Source organism: Salarias fasciatus, chromosome 12, assembly GCF_902148845.1.
Source record: "Salarias fasciatus chromosome 12, fSalaFa1.1, whole genome shotgun sequence".
Classification (NCBI taxonomy): Eukaryota; Metazoa; Chordata; class Actinopteri; order Blenniiformes; family Blenniidae; genus Salarias; species Salarias fasciatus.
The window spans coordinates 5,555,899-5,578,272 of record NC_043756.1 but is presented as its reverse complement, the minus strand read 5'-3'; the positions used below and the strand labels follow the sequence as shown (position 1 = coordinate 5,578,272).

Sequence of the window (22,374 nt, the reverse complement as noted above, 5' to 3'; positions counted from 1 at the left end):
ATGGGTGACGGCGCGACAACAAGCTTTTATTAAGCACATTTTAATCAGACGTTCAAGCTCAAGTACAATTATCATCTCCCAGGGAGCCAATCAGTTTTGCAGCCATGAATGAAAATAAAAACACGGAGCATCTGCACGAGAAAACATACCAATGAAAGCACTTTAGGTGCCATTCAAAAGGAAAAAAATGAGTTTTTCTGTTTCTTTGCTGTACATCTGGGCATTTGGCGTGTGCCTCCATGAGAAAAGAAGCAAAATTCATGCCATACCAGGTGAGAGCAGGGGATCATGGGATAGATTGTCCTGAGTGTCCCTGTTCTCCATCAAGCGACGCCCCGGTGTTCATGTCTGCCCGTCGTGTCGCCTGGGAGGGTGAGAGCAGGGAGGCGAGGCACCGGCACCGAGACGGCCGGAGGCCGGGGGAGGAAGCCGGGGAGGAGAACCAGCCGAGCAGCGATGATGGAGGAGAGGAATCATCCAGATCAGAGACACGAGGGCGACACGAGGGCGCCGCCATCGAGGGGACCGGCTGCTTCTATTACCCAGTTACGGTGCACTGGTCCACATATATGACAATTCATCATGTATTTAATGCAGCGATCTGTAACTTGATCTCATTTATTACTCATAATTAGTAACATGGCCTCTCTATGTGAAGCACATTGTGTATCATCCATCCGTCCATCCATCCATCCATCCATCCATCCATTATTAGAAAACAATGTGTGTCATTTTGGAGTCATGATGATTCCAAGCAGTAAAGCTGTATAGATGTACTGCTTTCTGTCAAAGTTTTAGATGCTCTGTTAGGATATGTTTTATGTTTGGTAAAATATGAAATCATTACTCTCTTTTTTAATTGCTAACTGTCTTATTAATTCCTTGTTGGCTTGTAGGATATGGCTTTTTTTTTGTCGTTTTATATTGACGTTAAGATGCAGGACAGTGGCGGTCTGGAGGTCAGGGGGTCACGCTGAGAGTCGAGGCCCGTCAACCAACACCTGCTCAGGTCGTGTCAGGAAGAACATCTGGAGCATCGCTGGTGACCCCCAGAGGAAGGAAGGAAGGAAGGAAGGAGCCTAAACACCCTGTCAGTGAAGTTAAGATGTTATCATATAGAACACATCACTCACAAATGCACCATCTCATGCCTATAAAGTCAGAAAATATTCTACCTATGTGAGAAATAAAATAATGTTATTTCTATGCAGCTGTGGCTCAGCTGATTATTCTTAAACACACAAGTAAACAAAAGTACATTAAACACACAACCGGCAGACGGCTAACCCCGGTATTTCACTTTTGATTTTTAAATATGTGAAAGAAAAACTTGTCCTGAAGTCCCTTTTGTGGGTAAAAAAATAAATAAAAACGAGAGAAAACTGGGGCGTTTTAAAACAGTTTATTGGGAAGGATTCATCAGCTGTTAGCTTAGCACAAACACAAAAACCTGCATGGTTTTCCTGTCAGGTTTTTCAGCAGCACAAAAGAAAATAGTGAAAAGAATTTGCGTAAAACAAATGTAAAAATGGCAGGTTGTGACTAAATAAAATTAACTCTGTAAATGTTGTGCAGATAACTCTGAACACCGTCTTCCTTTAACAAGTAATTCTGAAGAGATTTAATCTATCAGTGTTTATGATTGAAGCTTCTTTTTTATTTTTGCTGCAGTGGTTTTAGATGTAACATGTTGGAAGGAGGCAAACTTTGCTTCTCTGTGTTATATTTGTCTTTAATGCTTCTTCACGTTGTTAATAATAAATCAAACCGGAGACAAAAGTGGAATGTTTTAAAATAATTTATTAGGAATTTTAAAAAGTTTTTTTTTTTTTTTTTTATCCGTTTCAAAGGAATAAAGAAGAAAAAGAAAAATCAGAAAATGTTACAGTGTTGACAAGATTGTTATTTTTTTTTTTTTTTCAGTGAAATCAGTCTGGTGTGCTGCAGCAGCGGCAGCACGCCCATCCAAAACTAAAACCTGCTGTTTGTCTTTTTTTTGTAAATGGAGAGTGCTTCGTTCTTACGCTAACATTCAAAAGGAAAAATACATTTATCGTGATCGGCCAGTGCAACGTCCTAGTAGCTCCGAAAATAATCGTTTTGGTCTAAAAACAGCTGTCACATTGCTACTGTCTGTGACCTCCAGTGGATATGCAGCCATGGATGAGGAGGGGGCGCGACAGGTAAACACAAGAGTTAATAATAAGACCCCACGACTTCCTGATGGAACAGTCACCTTTCTGAAAGGTCTCGCCATCCACACCTTGACATAGAGATGTTAATGTAATAATAAAAAAAAAAAGTCAGATTAAAAGTTCACATTTGTATCTGAGGTACCAACCCCACAAAAAAAACAAAAAAACATAAAACAAAACAGCACATTGGAAACCAATGTGTACAAAACCATATAACATGCTGAAACAAACATCGACATGACCCGCAGAGGGAACCAGTCATCGACATGCTCACGGTGCATGACTGCTCCTGCACATCCGTCCTTCATTTTTCTTCACAATCGTCACATTTTTCTTTTTTAAAAAAAATCGCAATTAAAACAACAGCATGATAAAGTAAGAAAACAGCATGTTTTTTGTTTTTTTTGTCGTTTTTTTTTTTTTTTGTTCTTCCTCTCCTAGAGTGTTTTCACACCCCAAACGCGCAAAGTGTTGCTGCAGAATCGGCCGCTTAAAGAACTTCGGGAGGTGTTTTTAACTTTGAGGCAGCTCCTGAATGTCAAGAAACACTCGCACGACACGTCGTCTGTGACGCCTGCAGAGAAATACAGTGTATGGCTGGTCAGCTGAAATGTTCTCCGCCTCGGTGTGACACTTAAAAATACGCAACAGCCAAGCTTTTCCCGCACGACGACGACGAAAGACGCCGTCGCACCGCTTCTCCCGAAAAAAACAAAACTTCCCACGTCCCCGTTGCAAAAATGAGCAAAACCCTTCCCACCCGGAAACCAGTCGTATTTACAAATTTTTACAAAATTGTACACCTCATGAAGGCCTATTACGTAACTCTGGCTAATGACCTTTGTCGTTTGACCATTATTAGTGTAACAAAAACCTAACAAGATATACACTTTGTGACACATTTTCCAAGAAACAGTATTAATCCGAAATGTTAAAATTCAGTATGAACTAGTGACAAATTTACAGTTTTCCAGTACATATTACAACTCCTGACCTTCAAACAGGCTTCAGCTGGAGATTTAACTCCTCTCACCTCGGAGAGATGTGGTTAAAAGAGGTCGAATAACCCAAAAAAAACAAAACAAAACAACACAACCAAAACAAATATTGAAATATCTCAGCCATCACAAAAAAAAATAAACGTGAAATGTAACAGAAAAAAAAAACCACACACACACACAAATACAGCATCTCATTGTGTTGCTATTACATGTAGTGATACACAGTTTTCACTCCTTATTGGAAGCTTTTCAATTTGTTCTCCCCCCCGTCCAGGTGGCGATTAGTTCGACGTCAGCGTAGACTCGAGTGGGCGATGAGGCTGACGTCAGAGTGTGTGTGTGTGTGTGTGTGTGTTGTGTGTGTGTGGGGTGAAGGTTTATCCACCCCCGTTGGAGACGTGGATCGGACAGAGACAGGCCAGATCAGCTCCACAGCAGCTTCAACTCCTTCCAGCTCTCAGTCTACAGCTCTGCACTGACACACAAAGCAGCCGCGTTACTCACAGCTCGGCTCGGACACACGACAGTCGCTCAGGTTACACTCGGAGGGGGCTCGGCGGCGGGCATTAAGACTGACTCACACTCTCAGTGATAGCCGTTAGTGAAGGCCGTGGCAATCAACGGGCCCTGTGGGAGCAAGCATGCAGTCCTCGTTAGACAGGTAACATTTCCTCCACATGATCGCTGATCAATTCCCCCTGAAGGTAATCATCAGCCACAACTGCTGCTTGAGCATTTACTGGAATAAAAACATGCAAACAGAAATGGGTCTCTGAACAGAGATGCCAGACGTTTGAGCGATGTTTCCTTAAAAGGTGACTTTCAGTGGATAAAAGTCAACTGGATTTACGTTCTTGCAGTGGTAAATGATCAAATCGACCCCAGTTCTGTTCATTCCGCTGCAGCAATCATCAGCTGTTAGCTCAGCTTCGCACAACTGTGGAACACGGCAAGTTTTGAAAGAACCTGCAAAACTACAGACGTCTTTACTGTAAAAATGGCAAATTGTGGATGTAAGATAGTTTATGTGTCAACAAGGGCATATTCGCTGGATTTCTACTCTCAGCAAGACCTGAAATGATCAGAAACTCAACTCTCTCCTGATTCAGCATATTTTCTTCCAGTTTGGGCCTTTAATGACATGAAACAGATCACACTGTCTTCTTATGTCTTGAGTTCATCGATAGTAAAACTTCCTGATAAATAGAAGCAATCAGTCATTTTCCAGCTTTTGTCCAAAGCTAAACTATCCAGCTGATGATTGCAGTAATCAGAAAAAAATAAATAAATCAAGAACACTCCAATGTTATTCAGTTTTATCTAAAATCAAACAAAAATCATCATCAGGCATGCATGACCTGTGAACTGTTACACATGCTCGTCAAACGCAAAAACTCAACTCGATGGTTTGATATTGACAATATTTCTCTAACTCACCCCCAAACTATGGCTGAATCCAGTGCTGGGTGCAGGGCTGGCAGCGCTGAGGTAGCTACTGACGGCCGACTCCTGGCTGGCCGTCCCGTACAGGTCGGCCATCGGACCCGGGCTGCTCGTACCTAAAAATCCAGCCGAGCGAGACGGGGTGGAGCCTGGAGGGAAACAATCACATCAGACATTTATCACTGTCGTATCAAAGAAACTGAACTTTGTGACTAACGTTCACTCTCCTGCAGGTCTGGATGGGGATGGAAAAACTGATCTTGACTGATCACCTTCACCCGATAGCTTCAGTTTAACCAGGAATTAAATTAAATCACTACGTAAAGGTTTGGATATCAGGCATAAGTGACCTTCCTCGTCCCATTAAATGGAAAACCATTAATGCATTAATATTCAGAAAATGGCTTGTGGGCTGTCAGGATTGGGGGATGGGGGCCGCATGTGGCCTGCGGGTTGCCAGTTTACCATGTCTGGTTGAGATTAATGAAGAGGGTATAATGCACATTAAAATGTAAATTTTCAAATCTGTCAGGATTTAAAAGTAATTTTCTTAATCTGATTCACCGAATTGGTGAAATTAAATGTATCTCACTCTTTCTCTCAATAGCTGCACATTGTACGGGAATTCAAACGGCAACCAGATGATGAAACCCAAATTGATGATTGAAGCCCAAAAGCCAAATCCCCAAGAAGTTAAAAACATTTTAGGGAATTAAAATACTAGGGAACACATGAGGCTGAGCGTGTGTGTGTGTGTGTTTACCTCTGACTACTGCCGCCGCCGCTGCTGCGGCTGCCATTGGTCCGTATGCTGTGAGAGGAATGGCTAAAAGAACAGAAGAAGAGACGCAGGTCACTCATCTTTGATTTGAAAGCGCGCGACAGGAAACTCTAACTTCAGACTCCACTCCACTGACCGCAGAAACGGAAGAAAGTATTCAGAAAGCATGCAGGGAGAAGGCTAACGCTCAGAGAGGACGGTGAAATGACGGCGCGGCGGAGAAGTTTACAGGGTTATCAAATGAAAAGCACAGAGGTTTTGATGAAGCCTTTACGAACACAACGTTTCCCCGTTTACTGTCTGCAGACCTTCCTCCAGGCGACCCACAAACACAAACATGCAAACCAGAGAGTGGTCAGGAGGTGGAGCTAATGCGGCGTGTAGCAGACCGACCGTCAGCGTGCTGCTTGTAAAGTCCAGAGGAGGGACCGACTGACCTGTGAGCTCAGGGGGGTGGGGTGAAGTCAGAAGGGGAGTCCTCTCTAAGTGGAACTCTAAAACAGAAACATCAGATTGCTGTTGAGACACACGCCACCACCGCCAGCCAGGACAACGCACACACACACACACATACACACAAAGGGGAGGGGGAGCACCTCAGAGGAGAGGAGGGACACACAGGAGGACTGAGGAACGGACGGAGAGACGCTTCAAAGTCCAGAAATTGAGTTCACATAATACACAGTAATAGACTTTGAAATAACAATTGTTTAAAAAAGTGTCACACATTTAAATAACTTCAATCCAAATGAGTGCGGTCACCGGTGCCATCGTTTAATTTGGTGAACTTCTATTTTTGGATTCACAGACACCCATCATCAAACACACTCTACTGATAAACACAAGCACACATGCACACTCACACACACACAGCCACACACTAAGCGGATGCAATTCCACTCCCTGATATTTACAAGCAGCCATTTACACTCACAGTGTTTCAGATGCTTCTATGGAAACATGTTTGTATTTGTGACAGCATGTTTACTGAACTCCTGGAGCTTAAAGCTGAGGAGATACATCAGAGCTCTGACACACTGATCGTCCTTTTTCCCCTGATTGATCACCCAGTGACAGAAAACAACACGTATGGGTCACAGTCAGGACAAAACACAGCAGGAGATGGACTTTTGATTTGGATAATATGATTATGGAAAAGATTTTCAGAAGGGCATTTTACTCTAATTCTCAACTGGTTGACTAAATTTAAACTTTGTCTGGTTTCCGATCTATTCTCATCTATTCCAGGTATGGAAAATGTTTCAGCTTCATTCACAACACACACGAGTCCTGGAGGCACTTTTGAAGGATATTTCAAGGGTTATTTTTCAAGACTAGGAAAACATTAAAGCGACACTAAGGAACTTTTCAACCTTAATAAAACATTTTAATATCTTTTGTGATGATACATCGACTTACAACTAGTTGAATGACCCCTCTGTCACGGCCTGAGGGCGTCAGTATTGCTTTGACTTGGACTAAGCAGCTGTGACGAGGGTGGTAGGAACCCTGCACACTAAAAAACTCCAAATGTGCGGACTGCTTTACGGCATGTGTCACATCATGAGATAACATTGTTTAGCCGTCATTAGATTCATTACTTCGTCGCTATCAATCCTTCACACAGCCACTGGAAACAAATGTAGGCGAGTTCAGTCCGACAGCATGCCACCAGGAGCAGTATTTTACTACGCCACGTGCTAGGCCTCATGGGAACTGTAGTATTCGGTCAGGCAAAACACTACCGCTTTTGTCCACTGGCGCCGCCAAAATCAACCAAAACTGAAAGTTCCTTAGTGTTGCTTTAACACTATAATTTGCCATTTATCTGTGATAAAATATGGAAAAAGAATACAACTGACCAAAATGGAACACTTCCTGATATATATATATATATATATATATACATACATATATATATTTACATGGCCAACTGGGAGATAAAGGATTGAATATTTTCACTTTTTATCAACAAATAGAAGGATGTAAACTCCTCCTCCTTATTCTTCCTCCCAGCTCGTCTCCATTCAGCCACATTCATATGCAGTTCATTTCATGACGTACAGCACAACAGTAGGAAAAAAAATGTAGTTTTTGCCAAATTACCCATGATGCATTACAATTTCAAATAAACACCAGATATTTCTGACTGTTAGCACTTGAACATTTGCTTCAGCTAACTGTCTGTGTTGTTGGTTTTGGCGTGTGTGGTGTGATTACCAGGGAACTGGTAGGTGTATCCAGGAGTGATGCCAGCGTAGCTCCGGCTGGTGTAAGTGGCCGTCTGGAAACCCGGATAACCTGTGAGCAGAGAAACCGCTGTCAGCATCTGGAAACTCCCCACGGAGACGCACTCAGATAATCCTGTGACGGAGCCATCGAAGAATCCTTTTGGAGTAACAGGTGTGTGACGGTGCGCCGTCCTGCCGCCTCCGAACAGCGAAGCCCTGCCCAATCCGAGACATGCAGGTGGATGATATTCTACACCTGGATTTCTTCACAAGGACAAGACTGAGCAGATTACTGTCTTTGTCTTCAGTTTCACTCTCAGTCGTGCACATTTCACCGAGGATTTCTCTGCGTGCAACCGGACACCTGCAGGACTGACCTCAGAGCAACACCCACAGTGACTACAATATTGTCATTTATTACCAGCACCGCCAGGTAACACCGCCATGTAATAATGTTTGAGATTTTTCTTAGTATGGAGGAAATCCCCCTTCATTTAATTAAATAACTCCACACTACAGAAGGCAGTTCTCTGCCTGAACAGTAGGTGGTAGTATTGTTGTGCTGAGTTTAGCTTTAGAAACCCAAACACTGGACAATAACACTCATTGAACCAGCAGATTTGTCATTCGAAGCTTCAAGTAACAATAATGTTTAAAGGAGAAGTTTGGTTCAAAGGTTGTTGTTATTTTAACTTTTAACTGAAGCAAAGTAAAATGAGGATTTTCACTTTTAGAAGTTTCATATCTGTAACGTATCTGGCATTTTTAAGTTCTTCTGAACATGTGCAATTTTGGTTCTTCTTTGTATACATCCTTGGTAACAGTCAAACCTTTGAGAATATTCTCCTCAACAATAATTTTCTATCGTTGCTGTTATTTCTATGTTTCTTGGTTGGTGTAAACTTTAAGCTCTTTTTTCCAATTTTGTCTCTACAGACGTTGAAACGTGCTTGGTGGGAAGGTAGAAGTCGAGGAGCGTCGCCCACTGCAGCGGTCATCTTTCTCCCCAGCAGGGAGCTGTGACCTTTGAGGCAGCTGGGCCGCCGGTGCAGGGTCAGCTCCAGTCAGATACAGGTGTGCAGCCACGTCCTTCCTGTTCCTGATCAATACCAACTTACCCAGCATACCGATGCCCAGCATGAAGGCGTCCATCCCATAGGGCATCACCCGAGAGCGCCCCCTGGCCGAGCCGGTGGGGGACATCACCTCCTTGGGCTGGGCTTTCTTACACTCCACCTGTTCCCGGGCGGGAGGAGAGTCAGCCGGGCGCATTTCGACATGAGGCGGCGACAGGGGAAGCGAGTCGCTCACCATTTTGTTGTTGATCTCGTGGAAGTGGATCTCACAGACTTTCTCCACCACGTCTTCGTTCTCGAACGTCACAAAGCCGAACCCTGCCGGAAATTCACACAGTCCGATGGGTTTATGCCTTAGGCCTTTCTGTACAGTATGTAGCTTATAGTCGGCTGTAATTAGTGCTTTAATAGCCGATTAACACATTTGCTCCCCTCCCCCATTTCCAATGCTGCTGCTCTGCACTCATCCTGTCTTCCCTCCCTTCCCAGCCAGAAGGCCCGGGCAAAGCTGGTAGGCTGTCATAATCGATCAATCCCAGGGTGGGGAGGAGGTGCTTAGGGAGGCTTTATCCTGATCCCGATTAACGGACTGGCTAATTAGCCTAGCCCCGTTCGCCTCCTCCAGCTCAGCCCACAGGAAGGAGGCCCGTGGGGCGGGGGCGGTGGAGGAGGGGGAATCAATAGACACCCAGGAAGGACCGGAGGAGGAGGAGGAGGAGTAAAACCCAGGAGGAAGAAAGAGGGGAGGGGGGGCAGTGGGGATCGGGTCAGCCTGCCTCACCTCGGTGTCTGTTGGTGGTCTTGTCGAACATGAGCATGGCATCGTCAACCTGGAGGGACACAAACAGCAGTTCGGGGTTATTTTTTTCTTTTTTTTTTTGTACTCGGAGACGTTCCCTCTCTCTTGCCACGCGACATATTGCCTGACCTCAGCCCTTCTCAAGTTCTGTGGGAAGGCTCAGCAACAGATGGACGGAGAGGAGGGGGAGAGGGGGCAGCGGGGCCGGAGACGGACGACAGGTTACAAAGAGGAGGTCGAGGAGGGGGCGAAGACAGAAAATATGTTGAAACACTGTACAGAGAGCTCAGTTTCTCCGTGTCCGAGGCAGACACAATGGGTGGCACGAAAAGTTTGGAAGTTGTGCTGCTAAACTGCGCCGCTCACAATCCTCCTTACAGAGAGCCGTAATCCGCCTCCGTCTCCCCGCCGCAGTTTGACAGTCCCATGGCAACTGTACAAAAAGTCCTTACGAAGAAAGCTCCGGCCAACATCAAATATGGTTTATGAATGGTGGGAGAGTGCCAATGAGACAAAAGAGGGCCGCAAAGAGAGAAATCCTAACGCGCGCACACACGCGCGCACACACACACACACACACACAGAAAGAGTAGCCAGTCAGAAGTAGAAAGGTGAATCCAGTGGGCAGGTGGGAGACTCGATGAGAGGGGAGAGCTGATAGCAAGAGGACCAGCGACAGGTGGAGAAATGGTGAAAGAGAGAGGCCTGCGAAGAGAAAGAGAGAGAGAGCGAGAGAGCGGGGAGGAAGGAAAAAAAAAAAAAAGATTGGGTCAAAGTGGAGAGGGAAGAAAAAAGGAGAGACAAAGGCAGAGGGAGAACAAAGAGGCCTGGAGGCTTTGTTTGTTGGCACAGTCAGCCATAATTCCTCCTCCTCTTCTCCCTTTGACCTCTCCCTCCGGCCCGGCCTCCCTTTATAGAGCAGAGACACAGGTGTCTATTCTACACACACAAACCCAGAGTTTCTTATGTCAAAGTTGACCTACTCTTTCTCCCCGTCTTTGCTTTTTTTTCCCCGTCCTCCCCTTTCATTCTTGCTACAAGCTGACATGTTTATACTCCAGTCGGCACACCGAGGTCCACATAAACATTTGGTAAATTAATCTGTGCTCTTGGTCTATAATAAGTTTACTGGATATGCTCCACAGAATAATTTGTCATAGTCACATCGGAGTGTCAGCGCGAGTGTGTGCGTGTGAACCCCCAAGGGCGGCCTGCCCACGGAAAGGTCAAAGGTGAGCGAGGAGTGTCAGCGTGAAAGGGGACCTGTTAGTCTGACTCTCAAGTCACTGCTTACTTCCAGTTTGACATTTGCTCCGTTGCCTGCAACTCCACATCTCAGCGGAAATCATTTTTATACGGCACTGGAGACGCTTCAATCCATCAGGAGGGGGAGACTCCCCCGTAGTTCACAGCCATCAATAAACCGGGGAGAGCAAAGGGGTCAGGAGAGCGACACCCACCAAGCATTTTGAGGAACATGCGAGAGAGGCATGATCCAAGCAGACTTAACAAGTCAAACAAACGGAGACAAACACAGTCTGAAAGCACACGCCGTCGCCCCGGAGGGTTCAGTCAAAACACCACATCAGTGCTAAACCCCACAAACTCACTTAATTGCACATCACTGGTCAATATTTCAAACAGTGGGCATTTTAGCAGCGAACTGCCAAACAATATTCCCTCTCATCCTCTTTTCTCCCACCTCTCATCTTCCCTGTTATCCCCTGCCCATCCCTCTCCGCGCTCCTTTGTCCTCACCAGGATGGGACACAAAAGGTCCAGTGAGGCAGTCTAATCAGGAACTTCCATGGATGGCTGGAGCCTGCATTTCACCGTCCATCCCTCGATATCTCTCTCCGCAAAAATTCATCTCAGTGTTATGATTGAGGAGGGAGCACGGGGAAACTGGAGGCCGAACCCTTTGGTAGTGGAAATAAAAGCGCCACGTAGAGAAAAAAAGTGGCGGCCGAAACCACCGGGCCTTCACATCTTTTGACTTTGAGAAGTTTCAAGGACATTTTCTTCAAAAGTTACTTTTTATTTTTTTTGCAGTTGTGTTTAATTTACTTCGCATGAACTCAACCAAAAGTGACAAAAAACATAGAAATCAAACATATTATAGAAGAAAAATCTCTGAAAAGATTGCAGATTTACAGACAAGGGGAATTCAGAAACACTCAGTATGCAGATAACTTCAGAGCAAACTAACAAAATATTTGCCCAGCTTTGTACAGAGGCATAATGGCCCTCGCCGTTCCCCCCCCCCCCCCCCCCCCCCCCCCCCCCCCCCCCGATCCCATCCCAGCTCGTACTCGCACTCACACACACACACACACCCCATCTTTGCCCCAGTTCCCTCTCCTACGCCTCCACAGCCCTCTCAGTGCGGCCCTCCCTCTCCTGTCGGTGCCTTTGTCAGCCCATCATCTATTCTCCGTGCCGGGCCTTTCACAGCTTCAGGAAACCCCAATAAGGAACTTTAGAAAAGTTGACACAGAAAACTTTTTTTTTTTTTTCAAAGCAAACATGTGTAACGATTTCAAAGATGAAGGACACATTTTGAAGGTTTTTTAGATTTTATGGTTGTTGTTGTGAAACTCCGGAGCTGACCCCCACCCAACACACTCATGCTAACACCCCCCCGAACACCACCTCATCCCTCCTCCTTCAGAACAAAAACCCCTTACCCACAGAATTACTTGGGGACAATGGGCAAGCCAGGTCACCACGGTAACGGGCCAGGAGGGGGTTGTGGGTAGGAGCAGCTGTTACATCAGATTAATTCAGATTCTGATAATCCCTCCTCCTTCCCCACCATCGCCACACACTCACTACAAAACTTTTCTTCCCCCTCCGTCCCCATCACCATGCGCCCTCCGCTCCCTCCTGCCGTCCCCCCTCACTCCGCCTGCTGCTCCGCCATCCTCTCGGCCTCGTTAGTTTTCCTTCCAAACCTTTTCTCTGCCTCCTGTTTTCCGCCCTCCACTTCATCCGCAGTAACTCCCTCACTCACTCACAAGGCGTCACTCAGGTTGAAACTGAGTTTTTCTCGCAGAGTTTGTCAAGAATCGGAGTCGCAACATGGCGCTGTTTTTAAGTCGATGTGAAACAAAGTCGCCCTCATTTCGATTCTCCACCGCCTTCCAGTTTCACCGCCACAACTTTAACACTCTTCTGAAACCTTTACTGGACAAGTTGCCATATTTAATCGTTCACGGTATAAGGTAACGACAATTACAAAGCACATTTCCGATATGACATTGCTACCATGTAGAGCTCTGGGTAATCTTTGGGTTTTTACCTGTTGGTTGTATTTTGCCCTCTCCAAATGATTTCCTCATACAAGCCACTTTTATCCTGCTAACTTTGAAGTCATTAAAAAAAGCGGGGCACTCAAGAGTGAAAACACTTCATTCAAATGTTTTTCAACAAGTGCTTCGCAAAGAACGTAAACCTCACTCACCTTCCCAAACTGATCAAAGTACTGCTTCACATCCTCGATGGTTGTGTTCACTGACAGGCCGCCCACAAAGATCTTCTTGGTTCTGGTCACCAGCTGGAGGAAGGAAAGGAAAAGATGGCACAGTGAAGAAGAAACACTTGCGTTTCTAGCTGTGTGTATTAAATAGTATTAAATACTGTAGCTGAAACCAAGATGCATCATCAGAAACAAACTTGCAGCTCCCAGTGAAGACTGTGAGACCAGTTTTATTGGAGGTATTTCTGTTCTTAAGTTATGAAAAAACTAATTTTTAATTGGGGAAATACAAGATAAGAAAGAACAATATTGCTTCAAATAAACCAGAAGCTACAAAATAACTCTGTATCTAGGTTTATGGTATCGCTGCATACTTAACTGCATATAATACGGTTTAAACCACTGTTTTGGTAAGAAAGATCATTACGACTTCCAGTCTCTCTTTTTTCTTAACCAGTGCACATAAAGGGAGTCTCCTGCGACACATCCTTCATTCCCGTCCTCTTAGTTTGAGCCGTTATTGTCGAGAAGACAATATAGAGACCAGCGGTACAAACTGAATTGTCTCAGCTGGTATCTGAAACAGCAGCTCGAAATAAGTGAAGCTTTGTAGGATTCATGGGCTGGACGGCAGGACGGAGCAGATTGAGGCCTCAGCTGAATATTGTTTTTATGTTTGTTTACATCTGAGACAAATATCCTCATGGGGATGAAAAAGTATAGATTTACTGAGCGCGATGGCTCCTAAGAGGAGATCGGACGCCACATGTGAAGAGCAACTTTTCACCTGACCGACGTGAGACGAGGACACACACACTCACACTTCTGCTTCTTGTGTGACTTACATTTCACAAAAATCTTTAAATAAATAAAAGGGAAAAAAGCAGTTTCCTGCAGTGGACATGAAGCCAGATCCTGCAAGCAGTAAACATCCGACACCTGTAATTATCCAAGATTTTTTTTTCACCACTTTCATTTCCTCACATGACAGGGGAGCGTTTACCGTTCCCTCTCAAGTTTGTCTGAAGTCAGTGAGCAGAAAACAACGTGACTCTGCGGGTTATTCTGCTGGTTTTCTTTCAGTGGACACATTTTTTTCTTAGTTTTCAGCAAGAGAACAGATACACTTTAAAAGCTGTCACTCAAATCCCAAGTATTGCTTGACTGAAAAACAGTAAGAACCAGAAAATGTATGGCCACTTTAAAAAAAAAAAGGCAAATTGATTGATTTACAAGCAATAAATATATTTCATAAACTGATCTATCCACATAAGCCATATTATTATTTTTCATCACAACAAAAATGTGTCGCTTGTAGTAGAAAAGTCACTCCTCACATCTAATTCCAACCATAAATCCTTTCAAATACTCATAAAAAACACTTAAACACTGTTAACAATAACCAGGCTCCACAAACTCCACTTAAAATGAACTTTCTTTGCACCTGTTACCACGAAAACAGCTATTTCCTCTGCGCTGTCGTCACCAGAGAAGACAAAGCCTCCATGTTCAACACAGAGCGAACGTGAAACTCAATACAGACTTTAGTTGGGTTAAAAAGAAAAAAAAAGAAAAAAAAAAAAAAGAGAAATAATCCTGCAGATCTTCGAAGGTTTTTTGTAAAGGTTTGCTCACATAACCGTTGGTTGATGTCAGCAGTGCTCATGTTCATCAGATTAGGAAGCATTAGTCCAGATAAGAGAGCGAAACACTCAGCACACACTAACAGGCCGCAAACAATGCTGAGCGCGGAGGAGAGGGCTGGACTCACCTTGGGCTGAGCTCTGCGGGGGAACGCCACCTTTGGATCGATCTGAAAGAGAAGGTACAGAGAAAGAAGGGACTGGTGAGCCGTGTGTGACCAAACAAATACAGCAACAGCATGTCAGCCTCCCTTCAGTCGGTCCCCAGTCTCTCAATAACACATCAGCTGTATTTGTGGAATATCTTGTGAATCTCATGATAACCTCAAAGAGAAAATGGGAAAAAAAAAAAAAAAAATCTGTATAATTTCAATGATCACTGTAGTCTCTCTGGGAAAAAAAAACATAAATCTAACTGTGATGCCAACACAGATCAATAACCTATTGACTGTTTTTTTTTTTTTATACTTTTTTTATTACGACACTAACTTGTGGATAGTTTCATTAACTGTACAGTTGAAGTCTTCTTTCTTCTTTGGTTCCCACTAAAACTGCACTTCTTAAAGTGCAAAGTTACCTGCTTGTGTTTTAAACAGAATAAATAGAAATAAGTTATGAGGTCTTTACTGAGTAATCTCTTTAGTTCTTCCATTGTTTTAGTGACTGTATAAAATACTGTTTCAAATTCTCTACAACCAAGGGTGGTGTGTTAAAAGGTGTCTGCCAAACCCCCCAAAATGTTCAATTTATTATGTTTTTAAAGGCTAAAAAGTTGCAAATGTGTTCATCTAAAACCCAGTGATTGTATTAGATGTGCTAAATGAAAGAATGAAAGAAGGAAATCATTAGAATCAATAGTTAATTTACAGTTGACAATATATTCCAGCTAATCACTTCATAGTTCAGTATAAGCAGAATAAACAGGTGGACTGTGCTGCTTTACATCCCTGAGTCACAATCTCTGGACATTTATGTGTTTTAAAGTAATCACTGTTGGGAAGAGTCTCTAGCAATCTGTGTTTATGAGGGGCCGTTCGTGCCACTGTTTTAAACCGAGTGTTACCTGAAGGGCACAGGGTGAATCAAACATCCTGAAGCTTTAAGCTTTCACACGGAAACAGCCGTTTCCCAATGTCTAAAATCACTAAGGTCAACTCAAAATTAACTTTGACAAAGAACAGCTCAACTGACTACAGTTATAGATCCTTCCTGGTCAGTCGTGACGCCCCGAGAGTCCCTGAAGGCTCGTGTGTGTTAGCTCTGCTTCAGACAGTCCACACAGCCCAATCTCACAAAATCCAGCAGGAAACACTTCATACTACCTTGATTCTCTATTCCAGGAGTTGACCGGGCACCCTCATGTGCATATCAATGTGTGAGTGTGTGTGTGTGAGTGTGCACAGCTCTGTTCAGGTGGAATTCCTGCGAATGTCCAGCGGACCCCAGTCTCTCTCGTCACCAGCATGTGACATGTGATCTCCTGGAATCTCACACAGGCACCACAATCACAAACACACCTCACCTCGGCAAGGAGAGGCGGGAGATGGAGGACCAGACAGAGAGAGGGAGGAAAGAGGAGAGAGAGAGAGAGGAGCGAGACTGGAGCTGTCAATCACGCCACACCGACAGCAGATCCACCCACTTTTGTTTGTTTGTGTTTGTCTGTTTTTGTCTTTCTCAGCTTTTGACGGAAGTGATGACAACAACAGGGACCATCCGATGAAGTGGATCCTCGTCTGCCCTGCTGAAATTTAGACTTCCTCCCAGAAAAAAAAAAAAAAGGAGAAGCTTGACTTTTTTTGATCGAAACATCTTTTGTATTGCTGATCTTAACAATGAAACGATCCAAAAAAAAACAAAAAAACAAAAAACAAAACAATGTAAACTGTGGACAAACTCACTGGATTTCACCGGTGTAAAGAGTGAACAGAGAACCAAACCATGCCATGAGGATGCATTCATAGACAGGCTGTAAAATTGGAATCTGAGACCTCTATATTAGTCTATTCTGATCTAACAGAGCTAGAGAACAACGAGACTACACCACACTGTACTGCAGTTAAACTAACAGATGGTGAGACAGTACAGCGCTAAGATTAGTCCGCAACCATGAGAGGGTAGAGTTGAACTACAGTAGAGAGCTAGAGCCTCTAAGGTAAACCACATGCGTTTACCAGAATCACGGCAACAGTTATTTCTAATGAGAGTGGACGTGACTGCAAGCTTTCACTCTTCTTTTATTATTTTTATTATTATTTTTTTTTTTGTACTTTAATTCTAGAGAGCAGAGTGAGAAGACTATAGGCTAAGACTGGAGGAACAGATGCAGAGTCTACTGTTTAGTTTCTATGGTGGCTAGACTACTCTGATAGTCACCTCCGGTCACCAACCCTCCTGATGTCCAACACTCCTGTGCACATTCAAAAACAGACACACACACAAACAAACAAAATCAAACATAATGGCAGCACACAGAACTTCCTTGGGGGGAGGAGGGGGGAAACTGTGGGCATCAAACAAAGTGGCATTTGTGGGAAAATACATTGATTGTAGGTTTTTTTTGTTTTTGTTTTTTTTCTTTAAAGAAAAAAATGTGTTTGGAATTTTTATTCAAATTATTTCAGCGGGCCTCACAGAGTTTTCGTCTGCTGGGTGTTTCTCATGAGTTAATATATACTTATGATTTGTGACAAAAAAACCGTATTACAACCACTAAAATTAAAACTTTTAAGAGAAGCGATTTTGTGGGTTTTTTTCCCCCACCACTAATTATAAAGTAACTAGCTTTAAGAGGAAGTTGTGGATATTTGCCAGATGAAGCTGCCGTTGATCACAGCAAAATTCTATGTATCCGTAAAGCCATCCAGAGCACATGGGTGTGTTTTTCCTTTTGCTATTTCATTGGCATCATGCAGAGTTTTCATGAGTTAAACCATGTACATGATTAGCCATAACTATTCAACAAAATAGACACTGTGCATTCTGAGGTTGAACAAAGTGGGTTTTTTGTTGTTGAATAAATTCTGTTTGTTTTTTTCAGAAAAGAACAAAGAAGTAGCAGAATATTAAGACACATTGGTGGATTTCATACAGATGAGGAGTTGGTGTTATTTTTAATTAATTTGTTTCTATTTCTAACACATGTTTTTCTTTCATTAACTTTTCATCTGTTGAATTTGCCTCATGAGTTAATAGACCGACATCAAATCTTTTAATCAAGTGATTGACAGAAAGCATTTGGTATTCTGTGGTTAAAGTTTTAGGGCATGGCTATTTGCTTTTTTTAGAGTATATTATGCCATTCTGCAACAGAGGACAAAGAAGGAGCTTCAATATATGTGCAATTAATTTACATTTTGAGAGATTTTTCTGCTTTTAAAGGGAATAAAACATGTGAATCAAACATTTCTAAACCAAACAGGGTATATAAATAGATCGTTAACACTTTCTTTCATTTAGAAACAAGTGAATAAGGTCTCACAGGTGCTGTTTACTGAGCGCCCTAACCTCCCTGCACTCTTTGCAAGGTAACAGGGAAGAGGCTGAGCGTAATTCCAAGAGAGCTTTATGAAATCAGGGCAATCCCCTTTGGTCAACTACATCCCAGCAATGCAACAGTTGGCTGAGCGTGCTGCCTGTCAGAGCCCGAGCTGAAAACACACTGAGCGCACAGTGCCGATTGGGCGGCTCTCAACATCTCTGAGGAGGAACAACTCAAGCTTGTTGACTCCAATCCTATTAGTTGGGAGAGGCATAGTAATCACAGATGGGGTTATCCTACCTCCCCCTCCTTCCTTCTTTCCACTTGGGTCAGTATGGAAATGGTTAAGGGGGTCACAAATATGCCCGATGCAGCCCTGTAAAGAGCCGTGTGACTTTGTTGTAAAACTCCCCGGTGTGGACCTTAAAGCAGCGCTTCAATGGAAACTTTGTCCCACAAAGGTGCAGTTTGCATCGGCCGTCACTAACTTTACAGATAGCAGGAAGCTGGGAGGGCACCCAGAGGGGCAACTAGCCGAGCAGCACTCACATAAATCCCAGTAAAACCTGCCTCACTATACTGGTCAGAACCGGACTGCATCTGTCCTTCAACACAATAAGTACCAATAAATTCCTCCGCAGCACTGTATTTGCTCTTTAGCCTCACGGCTGTGCAAAGCTCTGTTAATTCCAGCGCCGGAGCGGTTCAGTCGGTCACAGCATGGCACATTCTTTCTGTTGCCACTGGAGAACTTTTCTCTCCCCTCTCTAACAGGATAACCTGTCTGCATGAGGGAGGGGGGAGGGGGGGGGGCAGTCTAAAAAGACCTACTCTACTCACCATCCAACCCCTGTGGCTGATCGCTGAGCCCTCTCCACACCAAACACACACGCGGCTGAGGCTGCCACGGCCCCCACCAAGCGCCGCCGACACACCCAAGTGCCAGCCACAGGGGAGGCCCCGCCGCGGCCCACGAGGCCGCTCCGACTCCACTCGCACACAAGTTGAAAAATCGAAGTAATTATCATCTGCGCGACGATCAAACTCAGTAAGTGGCGTATCTGGTTCGGCCGCCACGGGGCCAAACCGTCGGCGTCGTGACCTCAGCTCCGCTAAACACCGTCTGGAATTCTGGTGTCCAAGAAATGATTGTAAATTATCTGCGTTGTGATTTTTTTTTTTTTTTTCCTTTTGTGACAGAGCCATTCTTCGGCTGTGGAGGATGGGGTGAGTGGAGGGGGGGTTGTCACTATGGAAACAAACCCCATGGTGAGCGAGTGGTGTCCAACCATGATGGCACTACTTGTCATAGCTAAAGTGCCTGGAAGTGACACCAGAAGGGAAAACGAAGAAAAAGAAAGACATTAAAAAAAAAGAACTTTAATCATTTTTACTTCATCAAATAAAATCTTTTTAAATAATGAAAATTTCTCAATTCTTTTCTAACTTTTTCCAGTCCGCCGTCTACTTTTTCTTCTCCACCTCCACAGATTTTCCAAAGACTGGTGAAGGTGCACCAAGAGCACAAAAGGGGGAGAGAAGAAATAGCCTCTCCTCATTTCAATACAGTCAGTAACCCGCAGCCATCACCACTCCCACCGAGGAGAGAGGCGGGGGCAGCCGGTCCCTATGGTGACCAACGGGCCACATTGTTCCCAGACCGGCCCACATTCATTACCGAGAAAAAGACACACGCACGCAAACTTGTGGCGCTATCTTTGTGAGACCTTCCCATTGATGTAATACACCCACGATCCCTTTACCCCAACCATCCAGACCGAAGGCCCGACGGCCTGAAAGCACGTCTTCACCGTCCAGTTCAACTAACTTGATGTTAGAACCTTCAAATGCAGTCTGCTCCCACTTTTCGGGAACCACAAAGAAAGAAATCCATGAGCGCAAACACACACTCACACACACATACACAGTAACAGAGGAGATTAAAACATTTTTTAAGTTACAATTCCAGCAGGTGAAAGAGCCCGAACGCTACATTCACTGTTTTGTCCTCCATGATTCAACAGGAAGCCCACAGGAGTTTGATCACTGCTGCTTTCACACCTTGATGGTTTCAGGTTGCACCTAACCGCCCCATTCACAAACTTTTCTTTTTTTTTTTTTTTTTTTGGGTCAATTTGACTCCTTGGAGACAGAAAAAGAAAGAAAGAGAGCCTTGGTTCACTCGTCCAAGTCAGAGATTGGCAGTGAATACAATACTGTCCAATCCATCCAGTTTCAATGGAAATTGACACTTGGTAACATTTTCTAGTTAGTTTGGCCGAAGACAGAACAGAAAGAGCCGTTTTTTCCCGTGTGTCTCCACTGTCGACCAATCACTTTATCACGTAACGCGCTCACAACCGAGGTGTGGCGGGGGAACGGACACGGCTTCAGGGAAACATCAGCATAGTGGAACCTCAGTAAATACACAAAAATGTAGCAATGCTACGTCTTTCCAGCGGATTATTGGAAAATCCACTAATCAAACACTGAGCAACGGGATTAGCCAGTGGTGGGAAGTAAATACAGAGAACTCACTGTTTTTGAGTCCAACTCGTGTCTGGTTTGGGCCAAAACTTTATCCACACCGGCCTGATCAACAAAGGTGACGAATCCAAACCCTCTGAGGACGTCAAGGAGGGAGAGAGAGAGAGCGAGAGAGGGAGGGAAAAGGTATTAATGACACAGGAACTGATGTTGACATGTAATGATACGTTATGAGCAGAGAGGAATCACGGAGGTCAGATAAACTTTCAGCTCCGCCAGAGGAGCACGGGGCTCACAGGCTCCCTCACCTCGAGCGCTTAGTAACTGGATCTCGCATCACCATACACTCCTTCACCTCGCCGTACTTGCAGAAGTACTCCTTAAGACCCTCTGGGGGACAAAACAAGGAGGAAAAATAGCTCAATCGCAGATGAACGAGAGATTGACAAGCAATAAACAACTTTTTTTTAACATGTTCAGAAGGAAATCACTGACAGAGTCACCCAGCTGGGGTTTCCTTCATTAAACTTCAAACATTTTCCCATTCAAGAGTTGTAAGACATGAAATTCCCTACAATAACTAGCTCCCAAAATAATTCCAAGTAAAATCCCTCGTCTTAGTACGACCTGAGAGATTTAAATTCACCCTTTTAGAAGGAGCTTGCTCATTTACTTCTGAATGGAGGCATTCATTCAGCAGCAGGATTCATATGTAAAATTCAAACAAGAGAGAACAAATAAACAACTGCGATGTATGCAAACAGAAAAGTTAAGAAACTCTGCTTTTTAACACAACTTTCCATTGCCAGGCTTTCTGGAGACACTGTGGCATTTCAGTAGTCACTTTAAAAAGATTTACCTTGTGTTGTTTGCCAGCTGAGTCCACCTATGAACATCTTGCTGTGGAAAAAATGTGAAGAAACATTTATATTTACACAGTCATCAAAGCAGGACTCCGTCCGTTTCAGGTTTGTGTGTTTACACAGTAAATGACAAAGTTGTTGCCGGTGTTAAAAAGTGAGTAATCCTGCAGATTTCCACTGTGTATCATCTGATTTCACATGAAGGCTGTGTGTGTGAGTGAGTGAGTGTGTGTGTGTGTGTGGAGGTGTGTGAGTCTGGCTGCAGTCCCCTCTTTGCAGACTAACAGGTTTGTTGCTGAGGTGCGTGAGAAAAAAGAAAAAAAAAAAGTTTGGGAAAAGTGGGTTTTCCTGCGCCCTTACCAGGGGTCGTGAGGGGAGTCCGTGGTGGACAGGCTGCTCTGGCTGCCTTCCGTCTCCATGGCGGGTCTCCTCGCGGTGTGAAGCGGCTGCGCTGTGTGAGTCCGGGCCGAGCCGTGCGGGGAAACAGGCGGGGAGCGAGTGAGAGCGGCGGGGCGGGTTTGGCCCGGGGTGGCGGTGAGTGGAGCGGGGCAGAAACAGGCTGGGGCAGACTCCTCCTCCTCCTCCTCCCTCTCTCTTTCTCTCTCCCTCTCTCTCTCATCCCACCATTGACGCTCGTGCGCGTCAATTCGTGGTTATCACCTAAACTGTTTCCGGTACAGCCCTCCTTCACTCTCATATCCTCCAACTCTGACTTCTACTGCTGCTTGAGTTTTCATGAGATAAAGATAAATACTCCAGCTCAAACTTTGTGACATGCACGCAGGACGTGTAATAGAAGTAGAAGTGGTCACAGCTTCCAAAAGACTAAAGTCATTCTTCACTTAAAGCTTCCAACTTGCAATTAGGTCTCGTTTATGCAACATTTCCAATGAAAA

The 22,374-nt window shown here is 44.4% G+C and overlaps 1 protein-coding gene across 2 annotated transcripts; it reads right to left on the bottom strand.

Moving 5' to 3' along the window:
• Positions 1-1,920: 1,920 nt before the first annotated feature.
• On the bottom strand, positions 1,921-22,024 carry msi1b (musashi RNA binding protein 1b). 2 transcript variants are annotated; one of them, XM_030104326.1, is made up of 15 exons: positions 21,839-22,024; positions 21,475-21,515; positions 20,924-21,005; positions 20,667-20,751; positions 14,776-14,817; positions 12,990-13,082; positions 9,509-9,557; positions 8,963-9,045; positions 8,770-8,887; positions 7,641-7,721; positions 5,858-5,914; positions 5,403-5,465; positions 4,634-4,788; positions 3,778-3,823; positions 1,921-3,671 (listed from the first exon to the last, which is right to left on the bottom strand). In XM_030104326.1, the coding sequence occupies exons 1-14, from the start codon at positions 21,895-21,897 to the stop codon at positions 3,782-3,784; spliced, it is 1,050 nt and encodes a 349-aa protein (XP_029960186.1). In that variant the 5' UTR covers positions 21,898-22,024; the 3' UTR covers positions 1,921-3,671; positions 3,778-3,781. The 2 variants fall into 2 exon arrangements, with proteins under 2 accessions (XP_029960186.1, XP_029960187.1); XM_030104327.1 differs by having other exon boundaries at positions 1,921-3,666.
• Between the last annotated feature and the right edge of the window lie 350 nt (positions 22,025-22,374).